We start from the raw sequence: 15,115 nt of genomic DNA on the forward strand, positions 1-15,115 counted from the left end.
GCGATTGAGTCTTAGAATATCGTAAGAATACAACAAGTAGGAAGCTGCGAATTATATATCTCGATGCATATATCCACAGCTCGCAAAATGCACGCCGGTGTATTGACTTGGCGACCAAGTAAGAGCAGAAAAGTAGCAAGCGTAAGTGGCGTTCATATGCAGGGCCGCAAAACGCTTGCCATAATCATAACAAACATGCGCTAAGAGCTCTTGCTATCAAAATAACGCACGTACCTAGCGCAAAATGTACACTTACCCAGTGTATGAAGTGTGTGAATTAGGGCTGCGGTGGTGACGTTCGTTTTCGGTTATATATTCTTTGCAATCTTCGCACTCACTACACTTTCCCCTCAGAACACCGAAAATATACTTGTTTGCTAGCGACATCTAGCTTTTCCGGTGTTCCTGACGATACTATGATAAACGCGAGGAAAACCACTGATTAAAACAGATTACACTTGTTAACGGACGGACGACGAGCGTTAAGCGTTTCAAGGAAACCGCTCTCAGTGTGGGTAGACCTATAGACCAGGCTCGGCTACGCAGCGAAATCGGAAATCTTGGTGGTTGCGGCATTGACAATTGTTTTCCACCCTTTAAAAAGAAACATACTATCTGTATTTCAGACTGCGAACTTATAATCTGTGTTCATACAGCATTGATAACATGTAGTCGACGTATAGGTGACGCTGAAACAGATAAAAAATAACAGCGTAGATTCGCAACTGTCGTCTCGAATGGGAGGCTGAAACGCGGCATTATGCTGAAAAACAAAAGGAAAACAAACGATAAGAAACTAACAAAGGGATTATCGTTGGAGATTTCGCTTAGAAGTTACAGTGTCGGAGTAGAGGGTACATTTATAAGTTACAACAAGATGTTTTTGTTTTTTCCGAGATGTAACTTCTATTCGTGTTGTAAAGACATGACTTTGGTCGCTTTTAACCTCTAAATATACGTTACAGTGGTGTAACCTATAAGAAATCTCGAAATGTACGTCTATATAGAAGTTACATGTTTCTAAAAGTTACAATAAAAGGTACGGGTTTAAGAGTGTAATGAAAGTGCATTTATTATGACTTTGTGCCTTATTGGATTCACGAGAAAGCAACCTTTCCCTGTCTAGGGAGGTGGCTCTGACTAGGGCATTGTCGATGAGTTCGTCGGGATATCTGCGCTCCTTGAAGTCATTGCACATGTCCTTTGCATGCTTCAAAAAATCTTGTGTATTGGAACATATGCGTTTTAAACGTGTGAGTTGTCCAAATGGAATGTTTCGCTTTTGGATATTAGGGTGATGGCTGTTGAAATGAACGTACTGCCGTTTGTCAGTCGGCTTCTTATAGAGATCTGTGACGAGTTTACCCAACTCGAGAGAAACAGTGACGTCTAGAAAGCTGATTGAAGTTCGAGAGTAGTTGCACGTGAATTTGATGGAATTGTGCTGTGAGTTAAAATGATCACAAAATGAGAGTAGAGGGGTTTCGTCAGCTGTCCAGATGGCAAAAATATCATTAATGTATACGCTTCACCACTTGTAACAGGTCCTCAAACCTGAAGAAGTGCATCCTACTGCATGCAAGTCTTGTTCTTATGTATATAGTAAACAGTTGATGCTCTTAACCGTCTTTGTTATTTTTGATTCTGCATCGCCGGAAACTTGTATATTGTTTTTTCTTCACGTTCTACGTTCCAGAGTATTCAGACCAGTGAAAACAAAGTGCTTGAAGTATTATGTCTAGATAGATCTTTTGCAGCTTTTGCATGGCAAATCGTTGTCTAGGAAGGTGCGCAAATCAATGTGGATGTTTCTGAAATTATAATCTTATTTCGTTACACTTTGATATTACCGTATGCTGGTTACAAAAGATTAGGGCACCTCTGCTGACTCAAGTTATTCATCCGAGAGAAAATTTTTTTCTTGCAAACAAACAAACAATTTCTTCACATTCATATGCAGCTTATTTGCAGAAACGCATTTCGAGAGTCTGTCCGGTACCTGTTCCCTGCGTTTATCAGAACGTAGGCTCACAAGGAAAACCACAGGCAGGTTCCGATTTCACGATTCTATGGTTCTGAGGCTGGAACACACACAAACACATACAGACGGACAAACACAACACATCCACACGGTATCGGAATCAGGCTTTTTCGTCGATCGTCACTTTTCAACTCTATGACTTCACGACCAAGGCAGCCCTGCAGGAGAATGGCGATGTTCGCGATAATGTTCATAATATAGCAGGTGTCCACCATAGCTGGAACCAACACCGGGAACTCATTTGGTGACACGACACGAATTCAGAGTTCGACATACTCAAATTTAACAGGCGAGCAGCAGAACAAATCATTAATAACTGCAGTGTCAACAGAATCCTGATAGCCGGCGGATAATACAGCAAACGATTCGTCCAGACTCGGTACTCTCGTTCCCAGCCCACTGCAAAAAGCCTCACCCTGCGGGGAACTATTTTGAGACGCGGGAGCCAAAAGCCTTCGCTGCTCTGAGGCTGTCGTGCCTGTCGACCAATCAGAGACGATTTATTTTGAAGGTTTGAATCTGAAGCGTTTGTATCGCAAAAGTTGATTTTTACGGCTTTATCTCTACACCGTGGATTTTTTCGTGATTTATTTCGAGGAGTTTATTCTCGAAGTTTATTTTGCGAAGTGTAAACCAGAGTCATCCCGAGAAGAGTTTGGGTTAAACCGTGGCTCTCAAGGCGAAAGGCACAGGGATGCTATGAAAATCTAATGCGAGAGTTGACCCTCGAGGACGCGGAATCTTATCGGAGCTGGATCCGCATGGATACCAACACGTTCGAGGAGCTACTCTCCCTGGTCCCTCCTCACATATCAAAACAGGACACTAACTTCCGACAGGCAATTTGTGCAGGGGAGTGTCTTGCGACCACCCTCAGGCACTTAGCAACAGGTGAGTGTATGACGCTGAATATTTGCTTTTACTTGTTTGTCCTACAATACAGTAGTACAGGGAATGTGCGCGCTGCTACAAATGCGTCGTGGAATTAGGAAACACTCCTGAAATTGATTTTTGTGCGAAATACGGGTTAATACTGATTGCGACGTTCAAATTTTCTCCATTTGTTTTTGCTGTTGTTGTTTCAGGTGAAACACACAAATCCCTGGAATTCCAATTCAGAGTTGCCCACAATACTATATCTTTGATGGTGCATGAGGTATGCAAGGCAATCTTCCAAGTGCTGCGTGACAGATACTTGAAGGTACATCCACTGATGTATAGTGCATATAAGCATGATGCCATGGTACGAAGTTGCACATCTTTTCTAACTTCTCTACATCATTCCAGGTGCCACAAAGGCAGGAAGAGTGGTGCAATGTGGCCACTCAGTTCTATGAGCTCTGGCAGTACCCAAACTGTATTGGTGCTCTCGATGGCAAGCATGTCGTCATTGCTCCTCCTCCACGTACTGGGGCCTTGTACCGGAACTACAAGAGCACTTTCAGCAGTGTGTTGATGGCCCTTGTGGATGCCGACTTGAGGTTCTTGTATGTGGACGTAGGTAGAAATGGTCGTATGAACGACAGCAGTGTTTGGGGCCAGTCAAAAATGCGATCAGCCATTGAGAGTGGACAGCTAGGTATACCAGGCCCAAAGACATTGCCTGCGTCTACGAGTAGCACACCTTTCGTCATTGTTGGAGATGAAGGTTTCGGCCTAAAACCCTACCTGATGAGGCCGTACGGTGCAAAGGACCTGAATGATGAAAAAACGAGTTTCAACTACAGGTACACAATAGGAGAAGAAAGTGATGAGTAGTGACTACTCTTTTGTAGTTCAAAATGAAGTTGGATACTATGTGCAAAAACTAGTTAAACTGCATTTCCTGCTATCTACATAGTTAATTACATTTAGGTAACTTCAAGCCACGAGATCATTCCATTTTTCTTCTTTGCCTTGATATTATGTATGGATAAAATTTTCCACACAAACTGCCATCTTTCTGTTGCTCCAAGTGTACCTTCACGTCATTTGTCTCATATATGGAGATCAAGCCACAAGACAACAGACTTTAAAAGTGATGAAACCCCCGTGCCGGGAAACAAGTCAAAGGACGACACAACACAGAGCACAGTGCGCATCCTTTGTGTCGTCCTTTGACTAGTTTCCCCGCACGGGGGTTTTATCACTTTTAAAGTATGAAATACTGAACGGCCCAGTTTTTAACCATTTTTGAGACAACAGAGTAGTCAAAAATGCAATTGACCTACGACGTAGCAGTTACCTGGTAGCTTAACTAACAGTTCCACAATGTAGCTGCACTACAATTTGAAGAAGCAGCAGTATTGTTGGAGGGCTAAGATATTAATTGGTGCCTATCCCCGCAAGTAAGGAGGCCCACATGTAATTGTTTGGAAACACCTCTGATTACGTTGGCTCTCCCGTGCACGCCGGGTGTCCGAGAACGCCTTTGGGATACTGGCGAACCGCTGACGTATATATCAATCCCCACTGAAGCACGACCCTGAAAAATGTTGTGCGATGGTGAAGGCTACTGTGGTTCTGCACAATTTCTTGAGGTGCAAGACGACTGCGAGAGTACGCTACACGCCGCCAGGAAGTCTTGACGTGGAAGATGTCGTTGCAGGTAACTGTGGCGCGATCATGATCGCGTCAGCCGTGCCAGTGCTTAGTGATCGCACTCATGATTGCGCTGACCTATGCTCACAATTAACAATTACTTTTTTTTATTGTTGAACCACTTATATAGGTAATTTCCATGGCTTAGTCATATCACAAACACATGATCACTAGGAACATTAAGGCACGTGAACACTAGGAATCCTTATCAAGATACTGTGTGGATCAAGTAGGCTTCAAGGATCTCCCTATCCGCTTGGTTTAGAAAGGTACCTGCTATTGTGGTTTTTCGAAATAGTGGTTCACATCCGCAGTTTTTGCAGTGAGCTGGCAGGTGACCAGAGGGGGTGTTACATCCACCAAGCATGCATGACCACCAGGTGACCTTCCACCAGACCACTCGCTCCACCAAGAAAATGTGGTGGTCCACCAGCCAGACCTTCGCAGACCTGGTGGCTTGATGGAAGGATGTCTTGTGGACCAGCAGGCATTCTCCATCCAACTATGAGGTCCATCAAACTGGCTTTGTCGTCCACCAAACACTTGTGGTTGGACCACCCGAATCAACCTGCCACACAAAGTGTGGTCACTTTGAAGATCAGCTTAGATATCATGTCATCATGATTATGGCATTGAACTGCAAATAAAACTCGTCTGCTTATTGATTTTTGTCTGCATCAAGAATAGGCCGTCTCTGCAGCTGTACCACGTGGAGAGAAATAAGATGAACTAAAAACAAATTGAATTCTAAGAATCTCAATGACAAGTTTCCCACAGAAGACGCACATTATCAATTATCTTCCATTACATATACACACCGTCCATCTAACTTTACTGAATTCACCGTACCCGTGACAAGGATCATGCTCAATACACGTGAAACACCTGCTTTGAGCCGGGGCTTGTGATAACGTAATAGTTTGAAATTGCTGTGACCACTGAAACCTCCACGTTTAGTCATCAACACATTTTTTGGCGCAGCTCGGAATGGTAGGGACAAATGTTTCATGGCAGACGAACACGGAACCAATTATTTTGTACTACGTGGCACACGCGGTCTTTCCAAATTTATTGAGTTCACCGTACCCATAACAAGGACCATGCAACGTACAGCTCAATACGATACCGAAGCTCAAAGATACAGATGATAAATGAAATACATCAAGACCACAAATTACTTTTAATCAGATTCATACGTGTTTGGCTGTTGACAAATGTATTCGTCATTATCAACACGAACAAAGACAACCTGGCTTTCCACGTTATGGTCAAGGTACATGCATAGCCCTTGAGAGGGAGGCGGACAGTCACTTCTGAACACATGCGTAGCACTTCCGAAACCTGCTGGACTCACAAGGAGGCGCTTACAAAGTAGCGCTACCCTTTGACGCTGATCCCAAAATGAGTATATCTCTCTGACCTGACAATAGCTACCGTCACTCATTTTCAGGTAACATGAACAAGTCCGTTGGGCACGAGAGTAGTCGGAAACATGAACAGTTATGTGGTCCACAAGTGCCCTGTTATAGTGCTCAACCATCACATGTTTTCCTAGCTCCTGATATAGCAATTCTGCAGCTGTGTCAGAAAGGCCTATGTCACACCTCGCGGCACCAAGGCCACGGCAAGACCCACTTTCTTCCTTCACTTTGAGAAGCTTTTTTGCACATGTGCTGATGTGGTTCGAGAGTGGAACGGCTCTAACCATGTCACGCTGAGTGTCTCCCATGATCACCCCCTCAGCAATTTGAAGGGGCACGCCTTTACCTGCGGAGACAAGGTCTCCAAGTCTACCGTTTCCATCTTCAAACGGAAACATAGAAGTGCACCACAGGGGACCAAACATGCGCACACTTTTGCCAAGGTGTAGCAGCTGATGCACGTTGAACCGTACGGCCTCTTTTCCATACAGTCTTGCAGTGTCCCACACAAACGTCTTGAACAGTTGTTCAGCCATTGCAACATCAGCATCTGTAACGGTTTGTTGCAGAAGCAGGAACAGGCCTTATGTGAGCAGTGAGGCATGGAGCAGAAATGGCCTGGGAAGAACACCGTACAGGGTGGGCAGCATGAAGTACAGGACCCAGTTTTTCCACTCGGAGGCCTTCCAAAATGAGTGGTCTGAGAGGGGAAGAGTCAGTCTCGTGAATGACGTTGGTGGCCTCAGAGCAGACAGCCGCTTGTTGATGGCATTCATCTTTCTTCCAACGTAGAAAACTTTGCCGACGGATGATATCCAAAGTTCGGTAAGATGCTTTGCCACCCCGAGTAGCGCGCAATGGATCTAGTCAGGGGGCACACCCCAAACTGTGTCCAGACCTTTTAACTCAACAATAGGGCTGGGACCTTTTATTCCATCAACGTCTCTTCCTCGGACAACAGCAAGTTTCATTGCCTTGAGCACACCAGCATGAGTCCTGTCAATGAGAACTTCTTGCGCGGCTGCAGCATACTTAAGTGTGCCTGTAAGATAAGAGGTCCATGTCACTTGCGCTGATCACCAACAGCAATAGCAAGAATTTATTAACAAAAGTACAACTTGCCAACGCCATCCTTTGCCAGCGATTTGTGTTATCAGGAAAATACATGCCTAATATAGTTAAATAGCAAGCAAGCTGATGACAAAGACCGTGTATGTCACTCTTCCCTTATATACTTTAGGGTTCTGTAGCCAGCAGAATGCCATCCGTGGCTGCTATCCTTTTCTTTTCGTGTACCACTTCACATTCTAAACTGTATTTTGTAAGCTACGTTTTATAGGAATAATAATGTGCAAATAACTAAAAGTAGCTAATTAAGGTTACTAACTACCTGTAATTATGTTAGCACACAAAACAGCCTTAGTCCATGAAAAATGACCGTCTGAGGCAGTCTATTACACCATTATGTCTGGTTTTCGGAAAGCCAGACCAGATATCAGTCCACTCCTTCAGAATTCCAAATGATGTAGCATGACACTGCGACAGGACGATAGCGGAATTTGGATTTTTGGATGAACTGGCAGTCATAGTGGATATACAGCATGATTCCCTCATTCAATACAGAGCGTTTCACACACACACAGAGAGAGAGCAATAAAACTTAATCGGAGGCTGTCTTTGTGGCACTTGTGTTAGGAATAGGAGCTACATAGCACCTGTTTCTAGTACAAGTGCCACAAAGATTTTCTTCTATCACTTCCTCCATGATGCACTCTGTATTGAATAGGAGAAACGCACTGTGTACATGGTGCCCATGCTAACTATGGAAATTATCTCTACACAGAGTGCTGCTAAGGAAAAACTGACAACTCCCCTCATGCATTTGTGCTACAGCCAGCTGCTGCCCATAGGTTGCCCATACATTAGGCTCTCAGTAACAAACATCACAGGAGACCTGTCAGGTTTTGTTTGAGAGCACCATGTGTTTAGAGAATCTCAATAGCTACTGTGCTCAGGGTGTGTTCTTTTAAGCAATACAGAGCACTTCACAAAGTGAGTGATAAAGAAAAATTAACGCTACTTTCTGCCACTTGAGTTACAGAACAGTTACAAAAAAGTAATGCTTGCGTCTTCTTTCATTGCTGTCTTGGTTAAGTTCTTTGTATCGCCCAGGAAAAGACACACTGAAAATTGTAATGGCTTGTCATCATAACATTTCTATTGGTCTGTTTCCTGCCTATAGTTCATTGTTTCAATCTGGTTGGTTATTGGGTATATCAATCTGCAGCATGAAACTAAAACTTACAACTGCATATGCTTTCATTACAATGTATACTGTAATGTAAGGAAGGTGTCAGTACTCACCATTCACTAGTTCTCCTTTCTTTAAACACCACGAGCAACCATAGAATCCATTGAATTGCTTCCTGTTTAAAATGGAGGCCCTTGCTGGTGAGTCAGCAATGCAGCAGATTGCAAAAACGTTTGACTTTAGAACTTCACTTGCATTCCTCCAGACAATTGTTCCCATATTGACAAATTGCTCCACAAATGCACTCATGAGGAGGTGGACTGGTGGGTGCATCTTTCCGAACCACAGCGCGCCCACAACTATATTGTTCCAGCGCATTCTCACTGGAAGCTCGTTGATGACAAGTTGGATTGGCCAGAGTGACGAGTTGTTGGATTCGAATGCTGGAGACCCATCGCTGTCAAAGCTCACAGTGAAGTCACTCCAGGTCATCTTGAGGTTTCTGCGTATGGCTCTATAGAGCTGACCATCTGTGATGTCAGCGTATACCCCTTGGGGACGAGGCTGTGAAGCCAGTCTTCTGAGACGGGACAGCAGAGATTGTCCAATGTGCTTTAGCAATAGCTGAAGTCGCTTCTTTAAGTCCAGCAGGATAAAGTAACTTCCTGATGAGAGCGATGTAGCTTGTGTTATGTCTACATGGCAAAAGGGGCATGTGAATCTGCAGCCCTTTGCTGATCTTGCACGGTTTCCCAGGTGAGCATGGCACGTGGTGCAAAAATAATGAACTTGCAGCAAACGCACTTCTCGCTTCTTCCAGATTTTCCTGAACATATATTTCGACCTTGGGAGGATGTCACAACCAAAAAGTGTGTTCATTAGGTGCAATAGTCCGTCCAGTTGTGTCCACGTAAGACCAGCTGCGACCACATATGCTAGCACCAGCAGTAGTGCTTGTGCCTTTGTTGTCTCCTGAAGTGGTAAAGTCTCATTACCACATGCTGTGAGGAATGCTTGGAATTCTTCTTCAGCCTCATCAATGTTGTTGGGATCTGCCTCCTCGTCTTCATCGCCTCTAGCCTCCCCATCTGATATGTCACCGGTAAAGCTACAGTCGAAATGTCTTACTGCTGTCGTGAGATGGAGATGACTGAGCAGTTTGTGCAGAACTCTCATCAGCATCAGCAGTGCAACTGGAACTACACGTGGGATGTGCAGCATAAACAGCAGAAGGCCTCTGGAACGGAGAAAAAACTGCCATTCAGCATTTGCAAGCAGACAAATAACAAGCACCGCTAGTACTGCATTCGTACCCTGCAGAAATTCCGTGTTAAGTGGCCCGAAATCCCTTGGAACTGTGCTACGGCGAACACAGCTTTAGGACACCTTAGGGCACACAAGTTCAAGAAGACAAGCACCATCTGGGCGTCTGAGGCCGTTCAAATGGGAGCATTTATGTAGCACTAATTAACCACTGCTCAGGATGTGCGGGTACTTCAATAGAACATTCAATAGAACATTCGTAACTTCAATAACAATTTTAGTATGTTTCCCAGATTTGTAGCCCATATGAGGGTTCCTCGTGCCCACACAAAGCGTGACATTCAAAACGTTCGAACTTACGTTCTCAGGGTGTTCTCTATCGTTATATGCTGTCTGCCTCGGTGAGTCCATTTGGCTGTTCGGTTCCATCCACCGCCGATATGGACCACCGCGCCTTTTCTCCGGGGGAGAGCTCATTGTGTTCAAATAAGCGCTGTCTGTTTTTCAGAACTGAGGTTTCCTTTTTGAACACGGCTTACGCTCTACGCGCGGCGCTATTTAACGTTAGTCATTTGCTTTAGCCCGCTTATGAGTGGAAAGAGACAGTCAAAATGTCAAAACCTCTGAAATGGCGCAGACCAACGACGACGCAGCGGCTATGGATGTGGCAATGACCAACGCACACCGCAGTAAGGAGTTACTTTTCAGCAAAAACGCCCAAAATTACAACCAAATCGAGACTACAAATTTTGTACTGAACTAAAATATATTTGGCACGTTTTAATGCTTCGATAAAGGGTGACAGAACATTTAACATACTTCGCCTTGTCGCGAAGCTTTTCGTCATATCCGTATCCGTGTTTACTTCTTTGTCAGCGTGGTTGCGCTTGCATTTTCACGTGCGTCTTTGAAACTGTCCCGTTGTTGAATCAAAGCCAGCAATGTACTTCGTGTACGTTCAGTTTGATTGCGATGATGAAAAGTCGGTAACCACATCTGATTATGTGAAGGATTTTTTTCCTGAAGACGTGTCTGACTTCGACGACGACGCATTGTATTCTGTCTACTGGTCGGGTGACGAGAAGACCACCAGAGACTTCTACGACGCAAGAATCTTGCACATGACTGGTAAGGCCTTCGAGAACTCCGGAATTGTGGCTACCTGTTTACCTTATTTGCAGAAAACTATTATTTCAGTGTTAAGGGCTGGTGTCGTGGGGGATTAGGGCAAACTAGCTCTTTGGGACGGCATGTTTTGTTGTCTAATGGTCGCCATTTCGTGGCCACGGGTCGTGGGTGTAGGAAAAAACGGTCCCGGAAGAAAGGGTCCCGGCAAGAAGGGTCATACTGGCAAAAGGCGGAAAAAAAGGTCCCGCAGGCATGGAATGGTTTTGCCATCGCTTGTGCACAAAAGCACATCTTTGGTGTGACAGATGATGCTACTCAGACAGAGATAGTTATTATGTTTTGTGAATACGGTGTTTTATTTGCTCTTTTTTTTTCTTGCTTTGAATTGCCTAGTTGTAGGACCTGACTACCCCGCTTGACTAAAATTCCTACCCCAAAGTCGGCAATAACTTGATCGGTAGCTGGCTTCGAGTAGTAGCTTCGGTTGGCGCTTACACTTGACGTCATTCTCTTTTCCGGCGTTGGCCGGAGTTCTCAGACCTAGGACAGTGAACTTTTTGTCTGTGTAACCTACTCTATCCTAGGCGTGGTCAGGAGGAGGCCTCGAATAAAAGTATGCGGGTTATACCTGTGGGGTGGGTGGTATATGTTTACTGAAAAAAAAAATAATACTAATATAATACAAGGAAAGGTCAGCCCGGTGCGAAGCCGGTTTGCTACTCAGAACACAGAAAAGAACACGGAAGTGACAATAAAAAACTTGTTTCAGCACTAGTTCATAGGCTGTTCATGCACGGTATGCACGAATGTACTAAGAATATTGAGAAGAATGTGCGGGAGAAAGAAAAATAACGGCTGGGTCCGGTACCATTTTTTCCTGTCTTACTATAGCAGTGTGACATGTAATTGCCCGCTGTCTTTGTTCTTGAATAAATCCAAGCGTATTTGTGCACTAATGTCATCTGTCCCGCACCGGTCGAGTTACTGCCAACTTTGGGGTAGCAATTTTAATCAAGCAGGGTAGTCATGTGCTACTAATACACAATTCACTACGCAATTTATAATTTGTGATGTATTGAATGTCTAAATAAAGCACTTATCTATCTAAAAATTCAAAGCAAGAAAGAAAGAGGAAAATAAAACACAGTGTTCACAAAATATAACACATATATCACTGTCACACTGAAAGATGTGTGTTTAAGTGATGGCAAAGCTATATCGCCTGCCCGCGGGACTATTTTTTCCGCCTTGTGCCAGCGGGACCCTTTTTTGCGAATCCCCGTGGCCACGTATGTCCCGACTTGTGGACGTGCGTAGTGCCTCTATCCTTTGTGCTGCTTTGTGACAAACTTCAAATTTTCAGAATCGAAGCAAGAAATGGATGATTACCTCGAGCGACGGCACACAGCCTCCAGGAGGCAGAACAAGTCTGCGAAAAGGAAGAAAGCAAAGGTAGGCGGCTGGTATTCAACAACTATGGCCACGCAAGTGGTCCTTACCGACCATCGCTTGGGACGCCCTTGAAACACCCAAGCATGTACTTGTGCTTGGAAAAACCGTCACGCTTATTTATTTTTGTGGCTGTCTTGTGTTATCCCCTACCTACCCTGGCTGTCTTTCGCTGTCATCTTCGTAATGCACTGTATCCACTGTCATGTGGATATCAATACGAAAATAACGTGTTGGAAAGCAGAATTTCATGAATGTAGTTTTCTTTCTGCTCAGAAAATGTGACAACTTTTTCATTAGTTCCTCCACGAGCTTGCTTGCATCCATGTCATACATATTGTGAAAACGTAATTACTGTGCTACTGCCTGGTATCACATGAACAATGCTAGCCCTTCTTTTGCGCAGGACAATGCTCGTGCACAGTCCATGACAAAAAAGAAGCAGCGAAGAGCAGTGGCGGCTTCTCAAGAGAAACGTTTGGCAGAAATCATCGACTCATCTGATGAAGATGAACTTGCCCTCAAAAAAGAACTGACTGAATTACAGCAAAAATACAAACAAGTGCAGGAGGAAAACATGAAGCTGAGGATGCGGAACCTGGACCTCGAGAGGGCATTGTGTTTAAAATTATTTCAAATAGGTGAGCTGCTTCTGTTGCTGGGCCTACTTCACTTGTTGCATGTTTTGCTACGTACAGTTATTCACGTGTGGTGCCCTGCACAGTCCGAAGTGTGTGTCAGGTTTGATATGAACGGCATATTCGTGTGCACACGATGAACAGCTAAAAATGAGACCAGACTAGGACCTGCACACTCTCGCAACTGCCATTTAGTCAACAGAAAGGAAAATACACGGCTCTACAGGTGGTTTGTTCTACTACAGTTCCATGCTTGGTCAAGAGCAGAGCGGTTATTAAGAAAATTGGTGAAAATAATTACAGCTGTGCCCCTTTGGTCACTTCTGCAACGACATCAAGTCAGTTACTGGTTTCCACATACACGCCTACGGTCTTACCTCATGTCATCCCTCCCCGTGCTTCCGATCGTCAGCGATTATCCTCCCACATACTACAAGCAGTCAATTCCTCACCGATCAAATGCTACGGAGAGCGTTCCCTCACATTAAACCTTGCACTGCGGCGAAATTTCCAATGGGTATTCATCATTGCGGACGTTTCCGACGCCATTATCGGGGCTGACCTCCTGCGGCATTTCGGCCTTCTGGTCGATGTGAAGAACCGCAAGCTCATCGACAACTGCACTGGATTATCCGTCAATGGCACCCGCGGCCTGACGAAGCCGATAAGGCCAGCTCTCGCCCGACCCGCTTCCTCGCAGCAATTCCGTAACGTCCTCGACGAATTTCCTGACGTCATCAGATTGCCGCCCACGGACACCCCGCCTCGTCATACCACGACGCACCATATCATCACCAAAGGCCCGCCGGTTCACTCGCGCCCCAGAAGACTTCCGCCTGAGCGGCTCGCCATTGCTCGTCGTGAATTCGAGCACCTACTTCCTCTGGGCTACATACGACCTTCTAGCAGCCCCTGGTCCTCGGCACTCCATATGGTCCCTAAGAAAGAACCAGGGGACTGGCGCCCTTGTGGCGATTACCGCGCCCTAAATGCTGCGACTATCCCGGACCGCTATCCGATTCCGCACATCTCCGATTTCGCTGCCAACCTTCACGGTGGAAACATTTTCTCCAAAATCGACCTCATCAAGGCCTACCATCAGATCCCGGTAGAGCCTGCTGATATCCCCAAGACCGCCATTACAACGCCATTCGGCTTATTTGAGTACATTCGCATGCCTTTTGGGCTGCGTAATGCGGCCCAGACGTTCCAGCGCTTTATCGACGAGGTTACGCGCGGCCTTCACTTCTGCTTTGTATATCTTGATGCTATACTTATTGCCAGCAGCTCCGCCAAAGAACATGAAGATCACCTACGACAGCTCTTTCGCCGATTGCAAGAGTACGGCGTCGTGATCAACCCTGCAAAGTGTGAGCTCGGCTTAACATCTATCGACTTCCTTGGCCATCGCATTGACGCCTCCGGAATTACACCCCTCCGTGAGAAGGTCGTCGCTATCGACAATTACCCCCGCCCAACTACCCGCCGCAAGCTCCGAGAGTTCTTGGGCTTGGTAAATTTTTACCGCCGCTTTGTGCCTCATTGCGCCCAGCTTCTCAACCCGCTTTGTGCTCTGCTTGCCGGCCCCGGCGGACCGTCGAAATCACTCGACTGGACACCCGCCGTAGAGCACGCTTTCTTGGCCATTAAGAACGCGATCGCCGACTGTGCGGTACTTGCCCACCCCATTCCGGACGCACCAACTGTCCTGCTCGTCGACGCGTTCTCCGAGGCTGTGGGGGCGGCGCTCCACCAGGTCACACCCGATGGAGACCTCCAGCCGCTCGGTTTCTTTTCCAAGGCCCTAAAACCGGCAGAAACCCGTTACAGCACCTTCGGACGGGAATTGCTTGCTGTGTCCCTATCGATCAGACATTTCCGCAACTTCCTTGAGGGACGCCATTTCACGGTCTACACAGACCACAAGCCATTGACATATGCTATAGCGTCTGGGACCAAGACTCGCTCTCCGCGTGAATTACGTCACTTGGCCTTCATAGCCGAATTCACCACGGACGTACGCCACATCACCGGCCCCGACAACGTCGTCGCCGACGCCCTCTCTCGCTCACCGATAGTTGCGCTTGCGCAAGCGTTCCCTCCCGCGCCCGACTATACTGCTTTGGCGCACGCACAAGCCTCGGACACCGATTTCCAAGCCCTCCAGCAGTCGCCGCAGTCACTCAACCTCCAGCGCATTCCCTACCTCGACACACCGCGCGGGCTACTCTGCGACATGACGACGGGAACGCCAAGGCCCCTCGTCCCCCTCCCTTTCCGCCGACGTCTCTTCGACACCTTCCACGGACTCCACCACCCCGGTATCAAGGTCACACAGCGGCTT

At 46.1% G+C, this 15,115-nt stretch overlaps 1 protein-coding gene across 1 annotated transcript; it reads left to right on the plus strand.

Moving 5' to 3' along the window:
* The first annotated feature begins 2,751 nt into the window (after window positions 1-2,751).
* Window positions 2,752-3,799, plus strand: LOC135371701 (uncharacterized). Its single transcript, XM_064605675.1, has 3 exons — window positions 2,752-2,932; window positions 3,127-3,242; window positions 3,329-3,799. Exons 1-3 carry the CDS (start codon window positions 2,752-2,754, stop codon window positions 3,797-3,799), a joined length of 768 nt encoding a protein of 255 aa, XP_064461745.1.
* Window positions 3,800-15,115: the final 11,316 nt, after the last annotated feature.

The sequence above is a fragment of the Ornithodoros turicata genome, unplaced genomic scaffold (assembly GCF_037126465.1).
Source record: "Ornithodoros turicata isolate Travis unplaced genomic scaffold, ASM3712646v1 Chromosome12, whole genome shotgun sequence".
In the NCBI taxonomy this organism is placed as follows: Eukaryota; Metazoa; Arthropoda; class Arachnida; order Ixodida; family Argasidae; genus Ornithodoros; species Ornithodoros turicata.